Source organism: Myripristis murdjan, chromosome 4 (genome assembly GCF_902150065.1).
Source record: "Myripristis murdjan chromosome 4, fMyrMur1.1, whole genome shotgun sequence".
Lineage (NCBI taxonomy): Eukaryota > Metazoa > Chordata > Actinopteri > Holocentriformes > Holocentridae > Myripristis > Myripristis murdjan.
In genome coordinates this window covers 19636796-19656877 of record NC_043983.1, presented here as the reverse complement: position 1 = coordinate 19656877, position 20082 = coordinate 19636796, and the positions used below count along the sequence as shown (strand labels likewise).

General features: G+C 40.2%; 2 protein-coding genes across 2 annotated transcripts; both read right to left on the bottom strand.

The window, feature by feature from the left end:
• Positions 1-814: 814 nt before the first annotated feature.
• On the bottom strand, positions 815-6503 carry agxta (alanine--glyoxylate and serine--pyruvate aminotransferase a). Its single transcript, XM_030049016.1, has 11 exons — positions 5969-6503; positions 5137-5329; positions 4963-5027; positions 4779-4879; positions 4611-4681; positions 4406-4490; positions 4221-4319; positions 3978-4047; positions 1489-1584; positions 1146-1274; positions 815-1012 (listed from the first exon to the last, which is right to left on the bottom strand). Exons 1-11 carry the CDS (start codon positions 6125-6127, stop codon positions 905-907), a joined length of 1176 nt encoding a protein of 391 aa, XP_029904876.1. The 5' UTR covers positions 6128-6503; the 3' UTR covers positions 815-904.
• Positions 6504-6789: 286 nt separating this feature from the next.
• On the bottom strand, positions 6790-17269 carry LOC115357522 (allantoinase, mitochondrial). Its single transcript, XM_030049014.1, has 11 exons — positions 17123-17269; positions 15955-16106; positions 15016-15130; positions 14792-14938; positions 10379-10424; positions 10154-10247; positions 9841-10027; positions 9555-9693; positions 8233-8405; positions 7966-7998; positions 6790-7863 (listed from the first exon to the last, which is right to left on the bottom strand). Exons 1-11 carry the CDS (start codon positions 17267-17269, stop codon positions 7714-7716), a joined length of 1383 nt encoding a protein of 460 aa, XP_029904874.1. The 3' UTR covers positions 6790-7713.
• Between the last annotated feature and the right edge of the window lie 2813 nt (positions 17270-20082).

Sequence of the window (20082 nt, the reverse complement as noted above, 5' to 3'; positions counted from 1 at the left end):
ATTGTTCTAAAATATCTATACATAAATTGCAAAAACATTAAAATATTAGGTTTTATAACGAGGCATATAGAGGAGCATGTGTCTGCAGACCCGGAGACTGCAGATTCAGACCCGCAGTTCTAGACCCCTTGTTTTTTGCGACAGCGCCCTCTATTTCATTGGAGACAAATAATTACCTTAACCCTTACCGAAACCTTAACCCTTTACCCAACCCTAACCCTAACAGGGGTCTAGAACTGCGGGTCTGAATCTGCAGTCTCCGGGTCTGCACACACACACACTATAGGGGCATATGTGCGTCAACCCTGAACCACAGACCGCCACCTGCTGGTGACACTGCGGAACATAAGACCCATGACTGTAATCTATGTTCAGTTTTACATCATGTTTTCCCTGAACACACACCACACTCAATCCTTAATTTCGAGATTGAACAACCTCATTTTTACATCGAATTAAATAGAAAATCGTAATAACGCTCACCAGAATTTCTTAATCCTTAGGCAAATTCCCTCATTTATTTTATTATTATTATTTTTTTTCATCTTCTGACCTCTTAAAAACCCCTGAAGTGCACTCTCAGGAACAAAGTCAGGCCTTGCTTATGACAACTAAGTAATAATAATAAAAAAAAATCAGGGTTCAATTAAATTAAGGGATCCTGTTTCCCAGTGTGATACAAGGTTACTTCAGTGTTTTCTGAGGACATTTCCACTCGGCTTATTCAAATATTGAAACAACCAGCTAAATCATTGACCAATATTGTGTTAGATAAGTTTGAGGGGGGAAAAAACAGCAAGACACATAATGAGAATCCGCTTGATTTATTACATTACATTGTCTCTTCATTACAACAGCTGTTTATTCAGGATATTCGACACAGCAATATGTGACGGCAATAATGTTACACTCTGCTCTTGTGGCAGTGCTTCAGAGCATTTTTTAACGCTGTCAGCACCATGTCCACATTGGCTTTGCTGCTGTTGCATCCCATCAGTCCCACACGCAACACCTGAGAGGGACAAAGACACTGGGTTAAGACAGGGTGGCTCGTTGGTAAGAGCAGCATTATCTACAGAAGAAACCGAGCTAAAGACTGTAAGTAACTAATATTTAGGCACATAATATCAGTCTCTTTCTCTTACCAAGCCAACAGATGGCCCCAGCCCGCCAGATATCTCTAAATTGTATGTTTTCATGATGTAGGCTGTTATCTCTTTCCAGTCATATCCAGGAGGAGCAACAATAGTTGTGACTGTAGGCAACCTTGCACTCTGTAACGAGCATCAAAGAGCAAATTTGAGCCATAGCATCTAAATTAACTGAAACTGTGGTAATAGTAACATCATTATAGATTACAGTTCAGCCTTTTGTGCTTGTCATTTTTATGACTACTTGCACAACTGTGTGATTACAAAGATACACAAATTAGATAGTTATGTTAGATATGGGCTGTGCAGTCAGGACTTCGCAATGCTTGAAACTCACTTTTTCTGTGACAAAAAGTTTCAGACCCATGTTCTCTAGGCCGTCATGGAAGTATTCTGCCACTTTTCTGTGTCTTTCCCATGAGTTTTCCAGACCCTTACAAGAACAAAATAGTACAAACACAGCCACAGTCAAAGTTATATCAATGTTGCCTGTTCACGCATAATTAATAAATCATATTGTCTTGTAAATGACATGACAAAACACATTTTAATTAATATCTAAATAATCCAGAATATTTTGCATTCTGCTGAAATGCTTTAAAACAGATATCTAAAAAGGACAGTAGAATAAAAAAAAAGAAAAAAAAGAAAGACAGAAAAAAAAGCTGTAGTTCTACAAATAATTCATCCATGAAACTTGAAACATCATTTCAGGCCTGGGGAGGTAATATTTTATACTGCTGTTAAATGAACCACAACAAACCTGGTAAAATTAGTTTTGGCATTTTTTTTTTTCACATTTTTACCTAAATTGAAATATAACTTTTTTGAGGTACTGGGTTAGTGTCATGATCTTGGCATCAATGAAACCCTCATCAATGAGGCTCCAAACCCAGTCTGGAGATCAGCACGCCTGTTTCCATGACAACAGCAGAGCATCACTGAAGGCTGTTTGACCTTTTGTTCTAAATATCGGCAGGTGTTAGATGGGGTTGAGGTCAGGGCTCTGTGCGGGCCAGTCAAGTTCTTACACACCAAACTCACCCAGCCAACCCAAAACTGTTCCCACAAAGTTGGAGTCATAGAATTGTCCAAAATTTCTTGGTGAGCTGACGCATCAAAATTTCCCTTCACTGGAACTAAGAGGCGGAGGCTGACCCCAGAAAACAAGCCCATAGCGTTATCCCTCCTCCAGCAAACTTTATAGTTGGTACAATGCAGTCAGGCAGGGAACGTTCTCCTGGCATTCACCAAACACAGACTCGTCCATCAGACTGACAGATAAAGAAGCGTGATTGGTCACTCCACAGAACATGTTTCCACCACTCCAGAGTCCAGCGGTGGCGTGCTTTACACCACTCCATCTGCTTGGTGATGTAAGGCTTGCATACAGCTGCTCGGCCATAGAAACCCATGCCATGAAGCTCCTGGCTCACAGTTTTTGTGCTGATGTTAACACCAGAGGAGGCTTTGTAACTTTACGTGGTTCTACTTGGTGGCTGAGTTGCTGTGGTTCCTGAACACTTCAACTTTGCAACAATAGCACTTACAGTTGATGGTGGAATATGTAGGAGGAAAGAAATTTCACAAACTGACCTGTTACGATGGTGGCATCCTATTACATTACTATTACAGCACCACACTGGAATTCAGTGAGCTCTTTAGAATGAGCCATTCTTTCACAAATGTTTGTCAAGGCAGATTGCATGGCTAGCTGCTTGATTTTATACACCTATGGCAAATGGGACTGAATGAAACATCTGAACTCAATGATGAAAAGATGTGGCCCAATACTTTTGTCCATATAGTGTACCATCCCCAGTTTTTCACTCAGTCAAGATCCTATCTTAAGTTAGACAAAATGCCCAATCTGTAATTTCTGATTCCTCCTTCTGGAGTGATGCAGTGTCAAGGTGCATTCAGCAAAAACTAGATATTAGGTCCTGGGGCTGAACAGTTAATTGAAATATTATCGAAATCGCAAAACATTGTTGTAAATAGTATTATGGTGCTACAGAGATGCCCTGGGCGACAAATTGAATTTTCCAGGTCTAAAAGACATGTTTGTTTGGTACAGACCCCAGCAAAAACCACGCCATCATCATTTTAATAGCTTTTTAATTGAAAATCAAATTTCTAATGTAAGGTTATCATTCCTCCTAAAATTGTGAATCATATCACAATCACAATATGTTTTTTTTTTTTTTTTTTTTACCATATCCTTCAGTCCTGTTAGGTGCTGTAAGACACTGGAGAGTTAGGCTCTTGTGCTATGACAACATTATCAGGCCAAACACGCTTGTCATTTGCCACTACATTTACATCTGTCTTTATCTTGTAAAATCATTTCTTTTGAAGTGAACTACTGGGCATACAAAGCTGCCAATGGAAAAGGTGGTGAATGTGATGAGTCACCACCTGAACAAACTGTACACAGGCTGGCCAAGCTTCCTCTGAAGGAAGTCTGCCAATATGATTAAACTGTTTTAACTTTATTTAATGGTGTAGTTTTTTTTTTTTTTTTTAAATAGGAATTCTAAATCATGATTACCTTTGATCTTTAAAACACATAAAGTGACTGCTTTTTGCTCTAGTTGTCCAAAGACCTGTGAAGCTTAAAAACACAAGCATGGGTCTGGAAGATTTCCAGTTCAAACCGGATGAGAAGGAAAACTCAGTGAGGGAGAAAAAGGGGGAAGTTTTGTTCTCCTCTCCCCTTGTAAAACATACTAAGTGCTGGGTAGGTAACAGTACAAAGCTCCAGTTGTGCTATGAAGTTGTGGACAGATGAAATATCAAAATATGAAGTTATAACACATCTCCCACCTCCTCAGCAAGGATACACAGGCTCTCCCTCAGGGAATAAAAGGCAGAAATTGGTCCTGTGTGGTGATATCTACAAAGAGAGAGAGAGGAAAATAGCTCAAGTACAGTGCTGTCAGGTAAAGCAACACAATTTTGCACAGTGTGGGTTAAAATAATACCAGCATTTGAAATGTGATGAGTTTATACAGGCTGCAGGACTGTAGTGAGCAGTGGTAGTGGTTCACAATACAAAGCATATCTTACACTCTTGATGGCTTGCCATCGCAGCCCCAGTAGTTTGCCAGCCAGCTCAAATCCAGGAAAAATGACACAGGCTTTGTCTTCCGGTTGAATATTTTCTGGCTGTAGACACATAATATATTTAACACATATTTAACACATAACTGCTACGGGCATGACAATTGGGCTATATACAGTAAACTCCTCACCAGGCTCTGTCACTGAAGGAGATGGGTGCTGTACCAGGAGGTGCATTCAGAACCTTCTGGGAGCCTGTGTACAGGATGTCTATCCCTGCAAACCCAGAGATACAAAATTCTCATATTTCATGAAAACAAAGCATCTAAGAAAGTAGATGATTTCAGCAGCTGCAGCAAAAAAATTCAAAGCCTTTGACCTGATGGAATACTAAACCTTGCTTGTCCATGCACAGAGGAGCTCCTCCCATTGAAGCCACAGAGTCAACAAGAAACAAGCAATTATACCTAACAAGAGAAGTCGTGGTACAAATCATTACACAGCTGTTATCTGTGATTGGTTGCAGTTTTGATGATGACAGAGCACATCAGTGCAGCATCTCACTTGTGGCACAGGTCTCCGATGCCATCTAATGGATGCAAGACTCCGGTGGATGACTCTCCATGTGTAAGGAAGAACAGCACTGGCCTGTGTTTTGATAAGGCCTAAAGTGAAATGACACAATCACTGAAAGAGCTGATTCTAAATAGCACAAGATGAAAATGTTGGGAAATTGTGGAATATTAACCTTCTCAATCTCTTCAAGAGAGAAACAACCACCAGGGGGCGCCACAATGGTGTTTACTCGAGCACCTGTCATAGACAAAAATGTTATATTGCTAAAACAACTCTTTTTTTTTTTTTTTTTTAATTATTTCATCACTTATGCAGTAAAGTCCAGCCAGCAATGTCCTGAAAGCACCTATCCTCTCAGCCATATCTGCTGCTCGCTCTCCCCATATGCCATTGACTGCAGTCAGGACGCTCTCCCCTGCCTCCACGGCGTTGAAGATGGCACACTCCATGGCAGTGTGGCCAGTGCCAGTCAGAGCCAAAGTCATGCTGTTCTTAGTCTGGAAAAGGTACTGGATTCCACTCTTGATGTCACTCATTATCTGTGATGTAAAAGCAGCAAATTGTTTATTCACGAATATAACATAATATAATTTAATAATATATCGTCATGAGCTTTAGGCCTACCACATGCAGGTATGAGTATTGAAGGCATTTCATCCACTATATTGTCTTTATCAAAAAAAAAAATACCACTGTCCTTTCAACAGTAAAAAAAAAAAAAAAAAAAAAAAATCAGGCTGTGGGTGAAAATCTGAGTGTAAACTTTTGTTCATGTGTAAAATCAGCCCTTGAAGCTTTCTGTCACAGAGCACACGTGTGACACAAGCGGATTTTTTAGAGTTTATTTATTTATTTACTTATTTTATAAATTTCCCCGTATTTTCAGCTGGCTTAGTGTTTATAATATCACGAGGAGTGGTAACATGATTGAACACTTTCTTGTTGAACAACTGAAATTGTGATTACTCTAAAACAGAACAAAAAGACGTCGGATATTCTGTTTATTTACAAATGAGAAGGCTTTCATACTTATATTTTCGTCTTGACATTACTTAATCAGGCTAAGTAATCAATTGGATTGGGTTGGTTAGCGACAGCTCGAAAAGAAATCCAGTGGTAGGCCTGTCCGATATCACCCACTCCTGTTTGTTGTGGTTTTGATAAAACCAAACATATACCTCAAAAATCTCTGGGTGCATGTGTCCAAGGATTGGGTTTGCTCCGGCCTCCAGGATGCGAGGAGGCACGTTGGAGGGTCCCGGTCCAAACATGAAGCGACGGGGGACCACCAAGGGTCTCCGCAGGCACGCCGGCGGGGCCACAGCTGTGGACGACATGCTTGCTGGAGGACGACGAGCAAATTAAAGTGCCAGTTTTGGAGCCAGGTAAAGTATATCTCCCTCGGTCGAGCACACCCACAGTGGTGGCCAGTGAGGTATAGGCCCCCGTCTATGTCATGTTTTGTATCCAAATCTTTCACAATGTTTTCTTTACTCCCCTTTCCTCCATCAACACTGATGAGTAACGCGCTTATGTAGCCTTGTACCTTTAACATTTTAAAATGTAAGACGCATAAATGCTGTGCTCTTGCCATCACAGGTTAATTATTGACCACTGCTTCTGCTGACACACTGCTCTGCTGTGGTTCAGGCCTGCTCCTGTGAACTGCATGCAAACTGGGAGAAGACAGATTTTTTAAGCAAAACCCGAGTTTATGCAAATACAAGCATGCTCTCTGTGCATTCTGTCTGCTCTGCACTGCCATGTTTTAGGGTTTACTGATTGACGCTATGTCTGCCTGAATAACCTTGGGCAGTGCAGAATAATCCAATCATTATCATCTCACAGAGATCCAGAATGAGGCAGCCTCCCCTGAGACGTAATATTAAGGTCCTTCAAAAGTTTGGAAAATCTTTCAGTTTAATTGTTGAGATACAACTCCTTAAAACAGTGTTAAACTAATTGCATTGAACATTAAATGCCTTAATTGACCATGTTATGCTGTTTTAAGTTTTATTTTGATGCAACTCAAACTGCACAGTGACAGACTCTTTACATTTGATGATTTGTGGATGAGACAGTTTTAGAGTAAAACACAATCAAGTAGTGTCAGAACTATTACTGTGAGGATTGAACCCAAATGCACGACTCGAGACGAAAGTTACAATGAACAGCCTTTTAATGAAAAAAAAAGTAACTGAAATTCACTAAAAATGAGGAAGAACACTGAGAACAAAAAATCACTCTTACGAGGAAAAACTACAAACTAATGCATGACAAAGTACAAAAGAAACATGAAAACTTGACAATGGAAAAAAACAAAGCAAAGTATCAAAGGAAATACGAAACCTGATGTAACATGACAAAGCAGGACAAACTGGCTCAGGACAAAGGGAAACACAGACTATATATATACAGACAAAAAGGTAATGGGAAACAGGTGGAGACAATCAGGGTGCAGCACACAATCAGGCCATTGGGAAACACACAAGGGAAAGGGAAAGTGACCTGACACAAGAGGAGGGAGGGATTTCAAAATAAAACAGGAAGTCACAAGATAAGACACGAACAAAACTTAACAAAACAAAACTTAATTTCTGAGACATGACAAGTAGTCATCATGAGCTGTGTAAATGATGTGCATGCGACCAGTAATAGTGAATCATATTTTGTATTGTCTTACATTACAGTTCCAGCACGATGCACACAACTTGTATGTTCACTAGTATTTTAACCCAGGACAAGATTAACACAATAAGACAACCATGTTTACTTTTTATTGCTTCTGCTTCAGAGGCTTTATTTTAGTGGGTGTCACAGAAAAGAAAGAAACAACCTTGCTCACTCTTATGAGCAGAAACAGTCAATAAAATCAAGCAGATAAACAGTTGTCTGGAGGTTTTTTACACCTTGTTAATATGCTTTACAGCTGTGCTTGATGTTTCCCGTGAGGGATGAGGAGATGCTTCCCCAGAGGCTCAGGAAAGAAGGATCCCTCTCGGTACACCAGCCTTCCCCTGAGGATGGTGGCACACACCACTCCTTGCAATGTAAGGCCGAGGTAAGGGGTTAGCTGTACACAGAGACAGATGGGTATATTTAAAAAAAAAAAAAATCTGTGCTCATTTCATCATAGCATTTGTGCAGCACATTCTCAGGAACTGCATTTGTTTACCTTGTTTTTATGATGTATGCTGTCCTCTTTGACCTAGGAAGTACAGCAAAAAATTAAAATAAAACTGTTGGACTATGGTGTGGTGTAATGGTTGTCAGGTAGCAATCACACTTCACGCCTTCAAATGTAAAACCACTAAACATGCATTACATTTAATAATAGTAATTGTGTCAGTTTACTTAAATTTTGTGTTGCTTTTCAGTCAAAATGGCCAAGCTTGCCATTAGTTTCAGTGTTCGATGTTTGTTATGAACTTCTTCTACTAACCTCAAAGTCTCTCTCTGGGTCCCATATGACCAAGTCAGCATCGTAACCAGGGGCAAGGCTGCCCTTCTGGTTGTCTAGACTACAAAGCTGGGCTGTTTTCTGGCTGAGCAGCCTCACAACATCAGGCAGCTTAAAGCCCCTCTTGCTGGCTGAGCTCCAGAAGAGAGGCAAACCTAAAGAATGATTAAAAACGGTGGTAGCGATAAAAAAGTAGTAGTCAACAGGATTTCTACTGCAAGAGAAAATATATACTATTTTTCAGATTTCTGAGCTGGTCATGCTTCCATGATTGACCTCAGTCTGTTTTATCACTTCTCTTTTCCAGTTTTCAGATTACCCAGTGTCAGTAATTGGTCCACAAATTGGTTATGTCACATCAAATGCATCTCAAAATGAGTCATCTCAAAAACAAATAATTTCACATGCCTGTTTACACTTAAAGCTATATGCAATGGCCCTGTTTAATGTGATGATAGCCTGCATTTTGCTGACCATGACATATTTAAATACTTGCATACATTGCTCAACTATGCGCCCTGGCTGCTCTACATACTGTGCTCTTTTGCAGGAGAAAACCATGTGCAGCACACTTTCAGGTCATGTTGTCAATAATAAACATTGCATAAGCTATAAAGCAACCCACACAGCGTCACTTGCAAATGTCTTTATGTAAACTGGCACCAGATTCATGGAGCGTGTCTGCATCTGTCGAAGTGTTTCAGTCTCATGTCAGTGTTTTCCCATCCTTAATGTTCTTTCGTTTCTTTTTCATTATTCCTCACATTAGAATACAATCATATCAGGGATTTACAAAGTAAATTAATGGGCCTGTATGATTGTAAAGAGTCTGGCATCAGACTTTGACCCACCTTCCTACTGTGTTTGGACGGTCAATGATTAGGCTGGCCTCTGAGCTAGTATGTAACTTATGTTTACCTCAGAATGAACTTTGCCCAGTTCAAGTGATTGCCCAAAGGATGGCTTAGGGAAAAGACTGGCAGCAATACCTGCCTTATAAATCATTATGGAGGAATATCTGCTGTGTATCTTGTCTTAGTTTTCTCTCATGAGGAGAAAATTCACTTGATCAAATAAAAGAAGAATATAATACAACAGCTGTATTCTAATAGTACATCATGGACTTGATGCTAATCTTATTTATCTTATGGTCTCATTCCTGTCTTACAGCCTTATCCCAAACAATAACTATGTGGGATATCATTGCATTACAAATCATTTCAAGACTCAAATGTCCTTTGGAGAAAAAACAGATCTGTAATAATGTATTGCACATCATATATGTGTCAGCAGTCAGTAGTTACCAAACTGTAGTGAGGAGATTCCTCCCCAAGCCTGAGTGAAGTCTCCACTGTCCAGTTTCTTCAGGTCAGGGGTGCAGGGGGAGTGATCGGACACCACCATGTCAATTTGGCCATTCTTTAGTGCAGACCACAACTGCTCCTGGTGGGGTGCAATAGCAGATACTACTACAAGTGATGTAGAAATTATAAAGCTGATTCATCCCTGTTTTATTTGGGCACTGAAAAGTAAAATGGTTTATTCCTAGCCTACGAGGGCGTAACCTTGCCGTGATCCCTTTTAGTTTACCCGGTTGGCGTGTCCTCTGATGGGAGGACAGCATTTGAATTGTGTGGCCCCTGCAGGTATGTTTTCCGCAGAGAGGCTGAGGTAGTGGTGGGTTGTCTCCACTGTCAGGGGGGCTCCAGCCTGTCGCGCTTCCTGGATCAGTTTCAGTGGCTCTGCGGAGGACAAGTGAACTATGTGGCAACGCACCCTGAAACAGGGAGAGGGGGGTCAACTGAGGTGCCAGTACTGCCAGAATAAACAAATACCATCAATCAAATACTAGTGCAATATTCAAAGAATTATTATGTTCAAGTTATCATGCTGATGTTCTCACTGGTACTGGAGACAGAGATCTGTGACGGTGCGGATTGCCTCTGTCTCCATCGCATCAGGCCTGGACTGCAGAAAGGTGGAGTACTGAATGGGGTCTAACAGTGTAGAGGGGAGCAGTCAGGAGTTCAGCACACGACAGCGTTCATAACTCCACAAATTCAGCTGAAACAGTTTATCCCTCCCTCACATTCAGATTCTATCTGTAGAAACATTACATTATCCTTACCAGCTCTCTCCTCTGTTGTCTGATGGATATCCTTCTCTGCATGAAACTTAAGGGGACAAGAGAAAGGGTATTTCAGGTACATTTATTATATTTCAAATAAGTAAGTGTAAATGGCCATACACACATCTATTAAAAAAAAAAAAAAAAAAGAAGCAGATGATGGATCAAGAGATGCATGTCATTTTAAAGAAGTGTGCATACTCTAAGTCATTCCAACCAGTGTGTTGGCCTCTTACATGATATGCATTCATAGCAGAGATGTCATGAAAATTGATGCTTCGGTACCAAGTCAATGCCAAAATTATACAATGACACCAATACTGCCGTTTTTAGTAAGAGTGGTATCAAGGCAAATTGTTACATTCTGATATCTCAATGTGCATCTCAATGTTGTTATTATATTTCTGTATTTATTGTTATAGCAGGACATTTTCTACACCCCACTGATAGAAAATTAATATTTGGTTGGGCTGCTTTGTTGTTGTTTTTTAAATTGAAGGCTGCAGGCCAATGTTGCAGTTATAACTTAGGGGGTGTTCATATATAGTTTGAAGTCAATCTCAGTCCTTTTTACAGTTTTTTTCAATTGCTTTACCTCCTCTGTCAACTCAGAAACCATGGTATGAAAACAGTTAATCCATAGGCCTAATGAGAGGCGCTCTTCCCAAAATAACACAGTTTGTCTGCAAAAGGCTCTTACCATGACAAAACATTTCAAACATGTAGCAAAAGCACATTTTGTCACCGCCCAATACAACTTGCAGTCAAGCGAGTTAATCTAGCCACTCACTCACTTCATGCTCAACACCAAAATGCAACATACCCTTTTCAGTCTGAGCAGGTTCAACCTTACTTTTTTCCTGTGTGTATTGTAGTCATATTTTTTGACAATTTACATAGTTACATATTGTAAAACAAGTAGCAAAAGCCAATATTTCCCTCAAACAACTCAACTTATGCCCAGGTGAGTAGATTCTTTCAATCAGCTCTACTGTACTGTAACACAGCTGACAACACAATACAAAGTACAGCTGTCAGTTTGAACAAGTTTCTCCTGTGTGCTACACATTCAAATGTGAACTTACAGTCAGACTTTGAGGACTCAGAAAGACTTTGAGGTGAAATTTTACTGTATTGATGGCAAAAACTGAAATACTGTAATTCACATACAGTGTTACACAGAAAAACTCAAAGGAGTTGAAAAAAAAAAAGAATACAATTTATAGGCCCCTTTTTTGTAGGTGCATACTGATTGATTGGTGAATGGTGATTTGTGGAAAGGGTAGTGATGCAGGTGCACTAGTGACTTCACTGTGATGCAGGTAATTTCTATCAGCTGTGAGCAGATTGGATTTCTTTGTCATTTTTATGCATCACATAAAAACAAAATTATGTTTCACAAGTCAACCAGTGCAAGGAGATCAGTGCAATTCAGTCAAACAATTAATAAGATAAAGGGGAATAAAAACAGTGGTTAAGTCCTTTTTTTTTTGTTGTTGTTTAGAAGTCTAATTGCTGTGGAGAAGAAGCTATTTAACATCCGGGTAGTTCTTGTCTTGATGCTTCTATACGTTCTCCTGTGAGAGGTGTGTGTGGTATGGTATGTGGTATGTATGTGTGGTATGAGAGGTATGTTTTGCTTTTGACAACCATAGTGAAGTCAATGGAGTCAGGGCCATGTAAATGACACGTGTGAGAAGTGTTGTGCAAAAGAGCATGAAAAATGTGCGAATCCAATGAAAAGGTATGAACACATTTGCAAAAGAAAACTTCTGCCGTGGTTTGGAGGTGAAGATGACGACAAAGTGGATCCACGTTTCGTTATACTGGAAAAAGTGATTGAAAAAAAACTGTAAAGCACCATACCAGTGATTTTGTATGTTTGGTGTAATTTCTACAAAATGTACAGTACAGGCCAAAAGTTTGGACACACCTTCTCATTCAATGCATTTTCTTTATTTTCATGACTATTTACATTGTAGATTCTCACTGAAGGCATCAAAACTATGAATGAACACATGTGGAGTTATGTACTTAACAAAAAAAGGTGAAATAACTGAAAACATGTTTTATATTCTAGTTTCTTCAAAATAGCCACCCTTTGCTCTGATTACTGCTTTGCACACTCTTGGCATTCTCTCAATGAGCTTCAAGAGGTAGTCACCTGAAATGGTTTTCACTTCACAGGTGTGCCTTATCAGGGTTTGTTAGTGGAATTTCTTGCTTTATCAATGGAGTTGGGACCATCAGTTGTGTTGTGCAGAAGTCAGGTTACTACACAGCCGACAGCCCTATTGGACAACTGTTAAAATTCATATTATGGCAAGAACCAATAAGCTAACTAAAGAAAAACGAGTGGCCATCATTACTTGAAGAAATTAAGGTCAGTCAGTCCGGAAAATTGCAAAAACTTTAAATGTGTCCCCAAGTGGAGTTGCAAAAACCATCAAGCGCTACAATGAAACTGGCACACATGAGGACCGACCCAGGGACACCAAGAGTCACCTCTGCTACTGAGGACAAGTTCATCCGAGTCACCAGCCTCAGAAATCGCAAGTTAACAGCAGCTCAGATTAGAGACCAGATAAATGCCACACAGAGTTCTAGCAGCAGACCTATCTCTAGAACAACTGTTAAGAGGAGACTGCGCCAATCAGGCCTTCATGGTCAAATAGCTGCTAGGAAACCACTGCTAAGGAGAGGCAACAAGCAGAAGAGATTTGTTTGGGCCAAGAAACACAAGGAATGGACATTAGACCAGTGGAAATCTGTGCTTTGGTCTGATGAGTCCAAATTTGAGATCTTTGGTTCCAACCGCCGTGTCTTTGTGAGACGCAGAAAAGGTGAACGGATGGATTCCACATGCCTGGTTCCCACTGTGAAGCATGGAGGAGGAGGTGTGATGGTGTGGGGGTGTTTTGCTGGTGACACTGTTGGGGATTTATTCAAAATTGAAGGCACACTGAACCAGCATGGCTACCACAGCATCCTGCAGCGACATGCCATCCCATCCGGTTTGCATTTAGTTGGACCATCATTTATTTTCAACAGGACAATGACCCTAAACACACCTCCAGGCTGTGTAAGGGCTATTTGACCAAGAAGGAGAGTGATGGAGTCCTGCAGCAGATGACCTGGCCTCCACAGTCACCAGACCTGAACCCAATCGAGATGGTTTGGGGTGAGCTGGACCGCAAAGTGAAGGCAAAGGGGCCAACAAGTGCTAAACACCTCTGGGAACTCCTTCAAGACTGTTGGAAAACCATTTCAGGTGACTACCTCTTGAAGCTCATCGAGAGAATGCCAAGAGTGTGCAAAGCAGTCATCAGAGCAAAGGGTGGCTATTTTGAAGAAACTAGAATATAAAACATGTTTTCAGTTATTTCACCTTTTTTTGTTAAGTACATAACTCCACATGTGTTCATTCATAGTTTTGATGCCTTCAGTGAGAATCTACAATGTAAATAGTCATGAAAATAAAGAAAACACATTGAATGAGAAGGTGTGTCCAAACTTTTGGCCTGCACTGTATATACTTCTATGTTTCTGCTCATCTTTTCCCAAAGCAAGCAGTCATATTTTAGAACACTGATGCCATTTTTCTATATTTTATCCAGCCATTGGTTCCCATTCATTCCACTACAATATGAAAATCATTAGTCTTCAAACCATCTTCACACCAGCAGTCCATCACCGTAATAAAGTCGTTCACATTAGTTTTGCCTAAAAGCAGCAGCATTGTTGTGTTTTGATGACTTAAAATAACTGAACTAAATTATCAGTTCAGTGGTTTATGAATGAGATTACTTTGTTTGCTGTGGAAACAGGACATTATAAGGTGGGTGTTTCAACCCAAAAAAAAAAAAAGAAAGAAAGAAAAAGAAAGAAAGAAATTTGACGATCAAAGGATTTTGATTCTATGTCGTGAAATCTCTAGTACCTCTGCATGATTTGCAAAGGGGTTTGTTTATAATGTAAAACGTGGGTAAATTATAGTAAATGGGCCAAACATTCAAAACCACTGGTGTGGTTCTTTGAGTGAACCAAAAAGTGAACCAGCTGCAAATGGATGCACAAATCAAGTCAACCACATATACATCGAAAATTGCTGAGTCATTGGCCTGGATCCACTTTAGAAGATTAAGTGGAGTGTGCCAAGCATGAAGGCAGCCTAAATACTTGAAACAATCAAACAAAAAAATCTCTGTTTACTTGTTGGTGTTTATGCCATGTTTTCCAATAAAAGAATGTGTGCTGAATGTCATTTCTGTTTTTGTGTGTGTGTGTGTGTGTGTGTGTGTGTGTGTGTTTTTCTCCCTTTTTTGCACGGTATTTAGTCATGTATTGAGACTTGTGGAATTTCAGCATGTAGGTTTAATATTCACCAGGTGTGCTTCATGTCGTGTGAATTACCAGCAGAACACTTCCGGTGCCTTGCAGCTGCTTCATGGCTGTGTGCAGATCATAGTCGGTGACATGGGGGAACTCCTCCACTCCGCTGTGGATGAGGAAACACTTGAAGCCAGCCACTCCAGCCTGGATCATGGGCCGAAGCTCTAACTGTGGGGAGACAGTTGTTTATGTTTACCATTATCATCCTTACTGAGCGCGACCCGAGCTGTGCTGTTTCTCTGTACCTCGTTGCCAGGGATCACACCTCCCCAGAAGGCCGTGTCCACAAAACACTTCCCTGCTGCTTCACGCATCTTCTCATGAAAATGATCAAGGGTGACGGTTGGAGGGATGCTGTTGCTGTGGGAATGTGAGTATGCATATGAGTCGGCTTTCTCAAGTCAGTTTAAGTCAAGTCAGTTTCATCCGTAGAGAAGAGGAGCCTGTGGGCTTACTTAAGGCACACTTGCATCGAGCCAAGGATGTAGGTCAAATGCTTTTATTAGTTAGGCGGTATCAAAGTTAAAATCACACACAGAAGGTCAGGAGAGTGCTGGTTTTGACCCACACTGGGTCTTCCTCAGGGATGACTGTAAACTAATAATAGCATCTTAACTCCATCCTTGGCTCGATGTGAGTGTGCCTGAGGTTAGGCCGGGGGCTGCTCCTCTCTCTAGCTGATCATCTTGAGTTCAAGAGCATCTTGCATTTACCTGGAGTTTATTACCTCACAACTGTGAGCACCCAGTATTTTTTACTTTTCTGTCATCTTTATTTGTATAGCCCAATCACAAATTCCAAATTTGACTAATGGGGCTTTACAGCAAAACCACATCATCTGTCCTTTAACGCTCACACTGGATAAATAACAACTCCCTTTCTCCCTTTTTAAAATAGAAGAATTAGAGTTTATGTCTTATTTCTTTTTATCAGTTTTTTTTTTTTATAAGTAAATAAACCAACCCTCTGCCTAATGTCTGTGTGCAGCTACACTGTGTACTCTTTGTGCATCACACCTTAACTGTCATGCCTAATAGTTAACTTTGCTGCTGCTGCTTATGTTGAAAATATAATATAATTATTGTTACCTGAGGAGCAATTAAAATCCTGCTTCATTTGCCACCACTGACCACACTTTGTAGATGGTGGACAATGATTTTTGGAGAGGGGAGACTCCAACTTACAGAGGCATGTCCACGATGGTGGTGACCCCTCCAGCAGCAGCAGCCCGGGTGGCCGTCCAAAAGCCCTCCCATGTGGTCCGGCCCGGTTCATTCACATGAACATGGCAGTCCACAATGCCTGGCATCACCACACTGTCGCCCACATCCAGCACCTGCCATGTTGTGTAATACATATTGTGTAACAATTGTGTAATATGATTATTCAAAAATTATTCAAAAAAACTGGAATTGTGAGACCTGCCATGTCAAACGTCAGACTGCTAATAGATTATCAGGACTGAATCTCTCTCCCTCTCTCTTTCTCTCTCTCTCTCTCTCGCTCTCTCCCTCTCTCTCACTCTCTCTCTATCTATCTATCTATCTATCTATCTACATAAACCTGATTCAAAGTCAGTAATGGTACATTAATATAAAGCATTACCACTTTTTCTTTTCACGTAAGGCTATCTGTCTATCTATCTATCTATCTATCTATCTATCTATCTATCTATCTATCAGTTCTTCTGCATCAGAACTGTCAACTCTGATACAGAAGAACTATGTTGATTTTGATAGGAGGAAACATGAATAAATAAGACTAGATACAGTGTATAAGTTAAAATGAAGACCTTGTGAGTTCAATTTTAAAACTTTTCAGTTATTTTTAAAGATCTAGTATTTATAAAATTGAAATTTAAGATATTTTAAGACTTTTTGCATACTTGTCTGGCAATGTGTCCATCAAGTATTATTCATCTACAGCAAACCTAAAGCAAGGCAACAGTGAAACTAGATGGGGAAAAAGAAAAATTTAGCTGGAGCTAAATCAGGGCTGATAGCTGCTTAGCGGCCTTTTTATTCAACAAAGGATAAACTCATTCAGCGTATTTCAAAAACTGCTCAATGTCATCTTGTGTAATGTCAGTATCTGTCTCCTCTACTGCTGCGGGATCAGTGAACGAGTGTGAGATTGTTAATCCCCGCCTATTGCATGTGGGTGGTGCTTTGATGGCTGCTTTCTGCTCACGAGAATATGGCACAGCCTGTCTAAGAGCTTTGCAGAACATAAAGTCCTGTAAGAACCAGGCTTGGGCATACTATCCCACGCAGCTATATGCATGAAGTATGTACACACTTGCACACATGCATGTACCCTGCATTCATACTACACCTCTGTCAGCCAGCCTACCTTATGGGCATTATCCCCAGAGAAGTTGTGATCTGAAAAGATGCTTTGGATTTTCCCATCTTTGATTATGACGACAGCAGGACGGACCTCATTGCCCACCAGCACCCTCTTACTCCTCACAGCACTGACAGTCGATCCAAGCTCCATCTCTGTGTCCTAGACTCCCAACGCTGCTTCTAGATCTCAAATATGCTCTGATTTTTTTTTTTTTTTTTTAGTCTTAGTACACCAGAGTTGAAGCACCACCCCTTACAACATAGTTCAAAGGATAAGGGTTTGTTTACTCTTGTGTAACATGCAGAATTTCAAACAGTGGAGTTTAGTGTGCACTGTATTCAGAAAACTACCATTTCATTCATCAAGAAAAGACAAAAATGGCTGGTGGATGAATTTAGTCACTCCGCCCATTAAGAGTGTGCTTTTAGGGGTGGTTTCCTAGACAGGGATTAAATTAAAAAAGGACTAGGCCACAATCCAGAATAGTTAATCATGAGAGGGTGGATGCTGTTTCAACTCTGGAAAACAGAGGTAATCTGAATTTAAAGGAGGTTTAATTTAAGGAATTTACCTCAGGACTAATCTAAATCTTTGACCTGCAAATCAGACCATTTAAATCTAGATTAGATAAGATAAATCCAGGAATATTTCAATCCCTGACCCAGAAAATGAATTTGAGTTATGCAAGTTTAAAAGGTCATTTCTGTCTATGACTCGGCTTACTTTGTGTTTGGTAAACTGCCCCTTAGATTTCGTAGTAGATGACACGAGGTATGATTCCACAGACTTTCACTTCAGAGAAGCAGAAATCCATCATACAACAGAATTCACTCTGTTATTCATACAGTCTGAGAAATCCAATACTAGGAGCTTCTCTAACCATGAAATTGAGAACGACCTTATGGGTAAACAAATGTTTGTTCAAATTTTAGATCCAGCTCACAGATATGGTCCAAAAAATTGCCTATAGCTCCCCCAAATGGCCATGTGCATTATCTGTGCCTCCTCCACTGGAGCATCTGTAAACATGGCCTGATGATGATAGTATCAAAAGAGCCTCACCTCTCTTTTCCCAGTCTTTCAGGGCGATTTGTTAATGCTGACAAAACAAGAGTGACCTGTTAATTGCCATTGGAATAACGTAATATGTTAACTGAGGCCTGAGACAGTGTGTTCTTTGTGTGTTGAAATGGACACAGGTAGGGAGCGTCTCTTTAAGAAAACATGTCTGTCACACTAGGCTTGAGGCAACAGCTCACTCAACAAATAAATTATTCAGGCTCCAGTGCCACTGAATTTAGACATGGCAGAGCAGAGCTGAGATGCTGGGCAGACCAACACCATGACTCTTCCTCCATCTTCCTGTAGTGGACGTTGGCATTCCCAAATAATTTAAAGGCATTTCCTTTACAGCTCCTACAAAACTAAACCTTCAGCTGCTTAATTCAATTAATTCGGATGCTTAATTTTTTTCAACAGCGAGGCCATGTGTTTATCAAACTGTGCCTCGTCTACAGTATGTACTGTAAGATGACTCATGTATGACATCATCACTTTTCATCTGTCTTTCCTGATTTCGTCATTTCTTTGTGGTGTTGATAAGCTATGTGGCTGTACTTTAAGCATTACATTTGCAATGTACTTACACTGTACATACATCAGATGTGAAAACTTAATGCTGATGAATTAAATAAAGCACTTACATCTGATAGAATGGGACGAGACAAAGTGGGCCAGAGAGAACAGTCCCATAGTCAGAGAGAGAGGGAGAGAGAGGGAGAGAGAGGCTGAGTCATACATAAGGGAGAGAGCACCTAACAGTAGCACGTCTGGATAGAAGCTGTGCAAAGAGCAAGGTCACAAAACACAGCTGCATTGTGTTTCACTCAGGTTGAAACCTGAGCAGCACCAACCTGTCCCACCACCAGGGAGAGAGTTCCTGTTCACTACCCTCCGTTGCCACTAAGCCTCATGTGCAATCAACACTACACAAGATTTTTGTGTGTGTGTGTGTGTACGTGTGTATAAATCTCAGTCTAAACTTGCCAACATACTATCCTATATCCATTCACATTTCTGAAGGGCCGGCTGATTTCAATCAAGAGACATACATTCTCAGAAATTAGGAATTTGCTATTAAGTACACTGTAATGTATAAACACCTGCCCTGGCTGGAAGGTAAGTACATCTAAGAGGAAGTAGTGACATGCTCCTTCAGTATAATGGTCAATTTAAAATGCATGTCTGCAGTACATAATTCTAACTTGCCTTTTTATTGGACTGTTTTTTTCTCAAATGTGTAATACAGTGTCAAAACCTCTTACAAGTACTATAGCCTTTAAAAATCATTCATTGATAGGTGCCTACAGTGTAACTTTAGTAATGCAACATACAGCAACTCCACTTAGTCAGATGACATGCAGGCATTTTCTGCACTGATACATGAAAGCAGTGTACACCAGAACACATTTTTCTTATTTGATAATGTAGATATGAAAATAACCAAGCTGATATATATATATATATATATATATATATATATATATATATTTATTATCTAATTTCTAAATTAAATTGGTGGCATCATGAGCAGATCTATTGCATGCTATTTGTATGACATTAACGACAAGCTGCATAACCTATTTGCCCTGCATAATGTCTTAATTTTAAAAAAGGCCCACGTTCAACCCACTGGTTTAAGCCCTGACTCCATACACTGGTGTACATTATTCATGTCACAGGGCAGTTCCCACTGAGAGAGTATTGTATGATTTGACTTGGAATAGGATTTACTGGGGAAACAGTAAGAGCACAGGCATGTTTTCTCCCACATTTTTAGGCTGGATGAAAAACACTTCAACTCCTAAGCAGACTATTTTAGAGAAGAAGAGAGGAGAAGACAAGAAAGACAAGAAAGACTTTTTTTCTGAAACATGCTCATAGAGGTATATGTACCACAGACA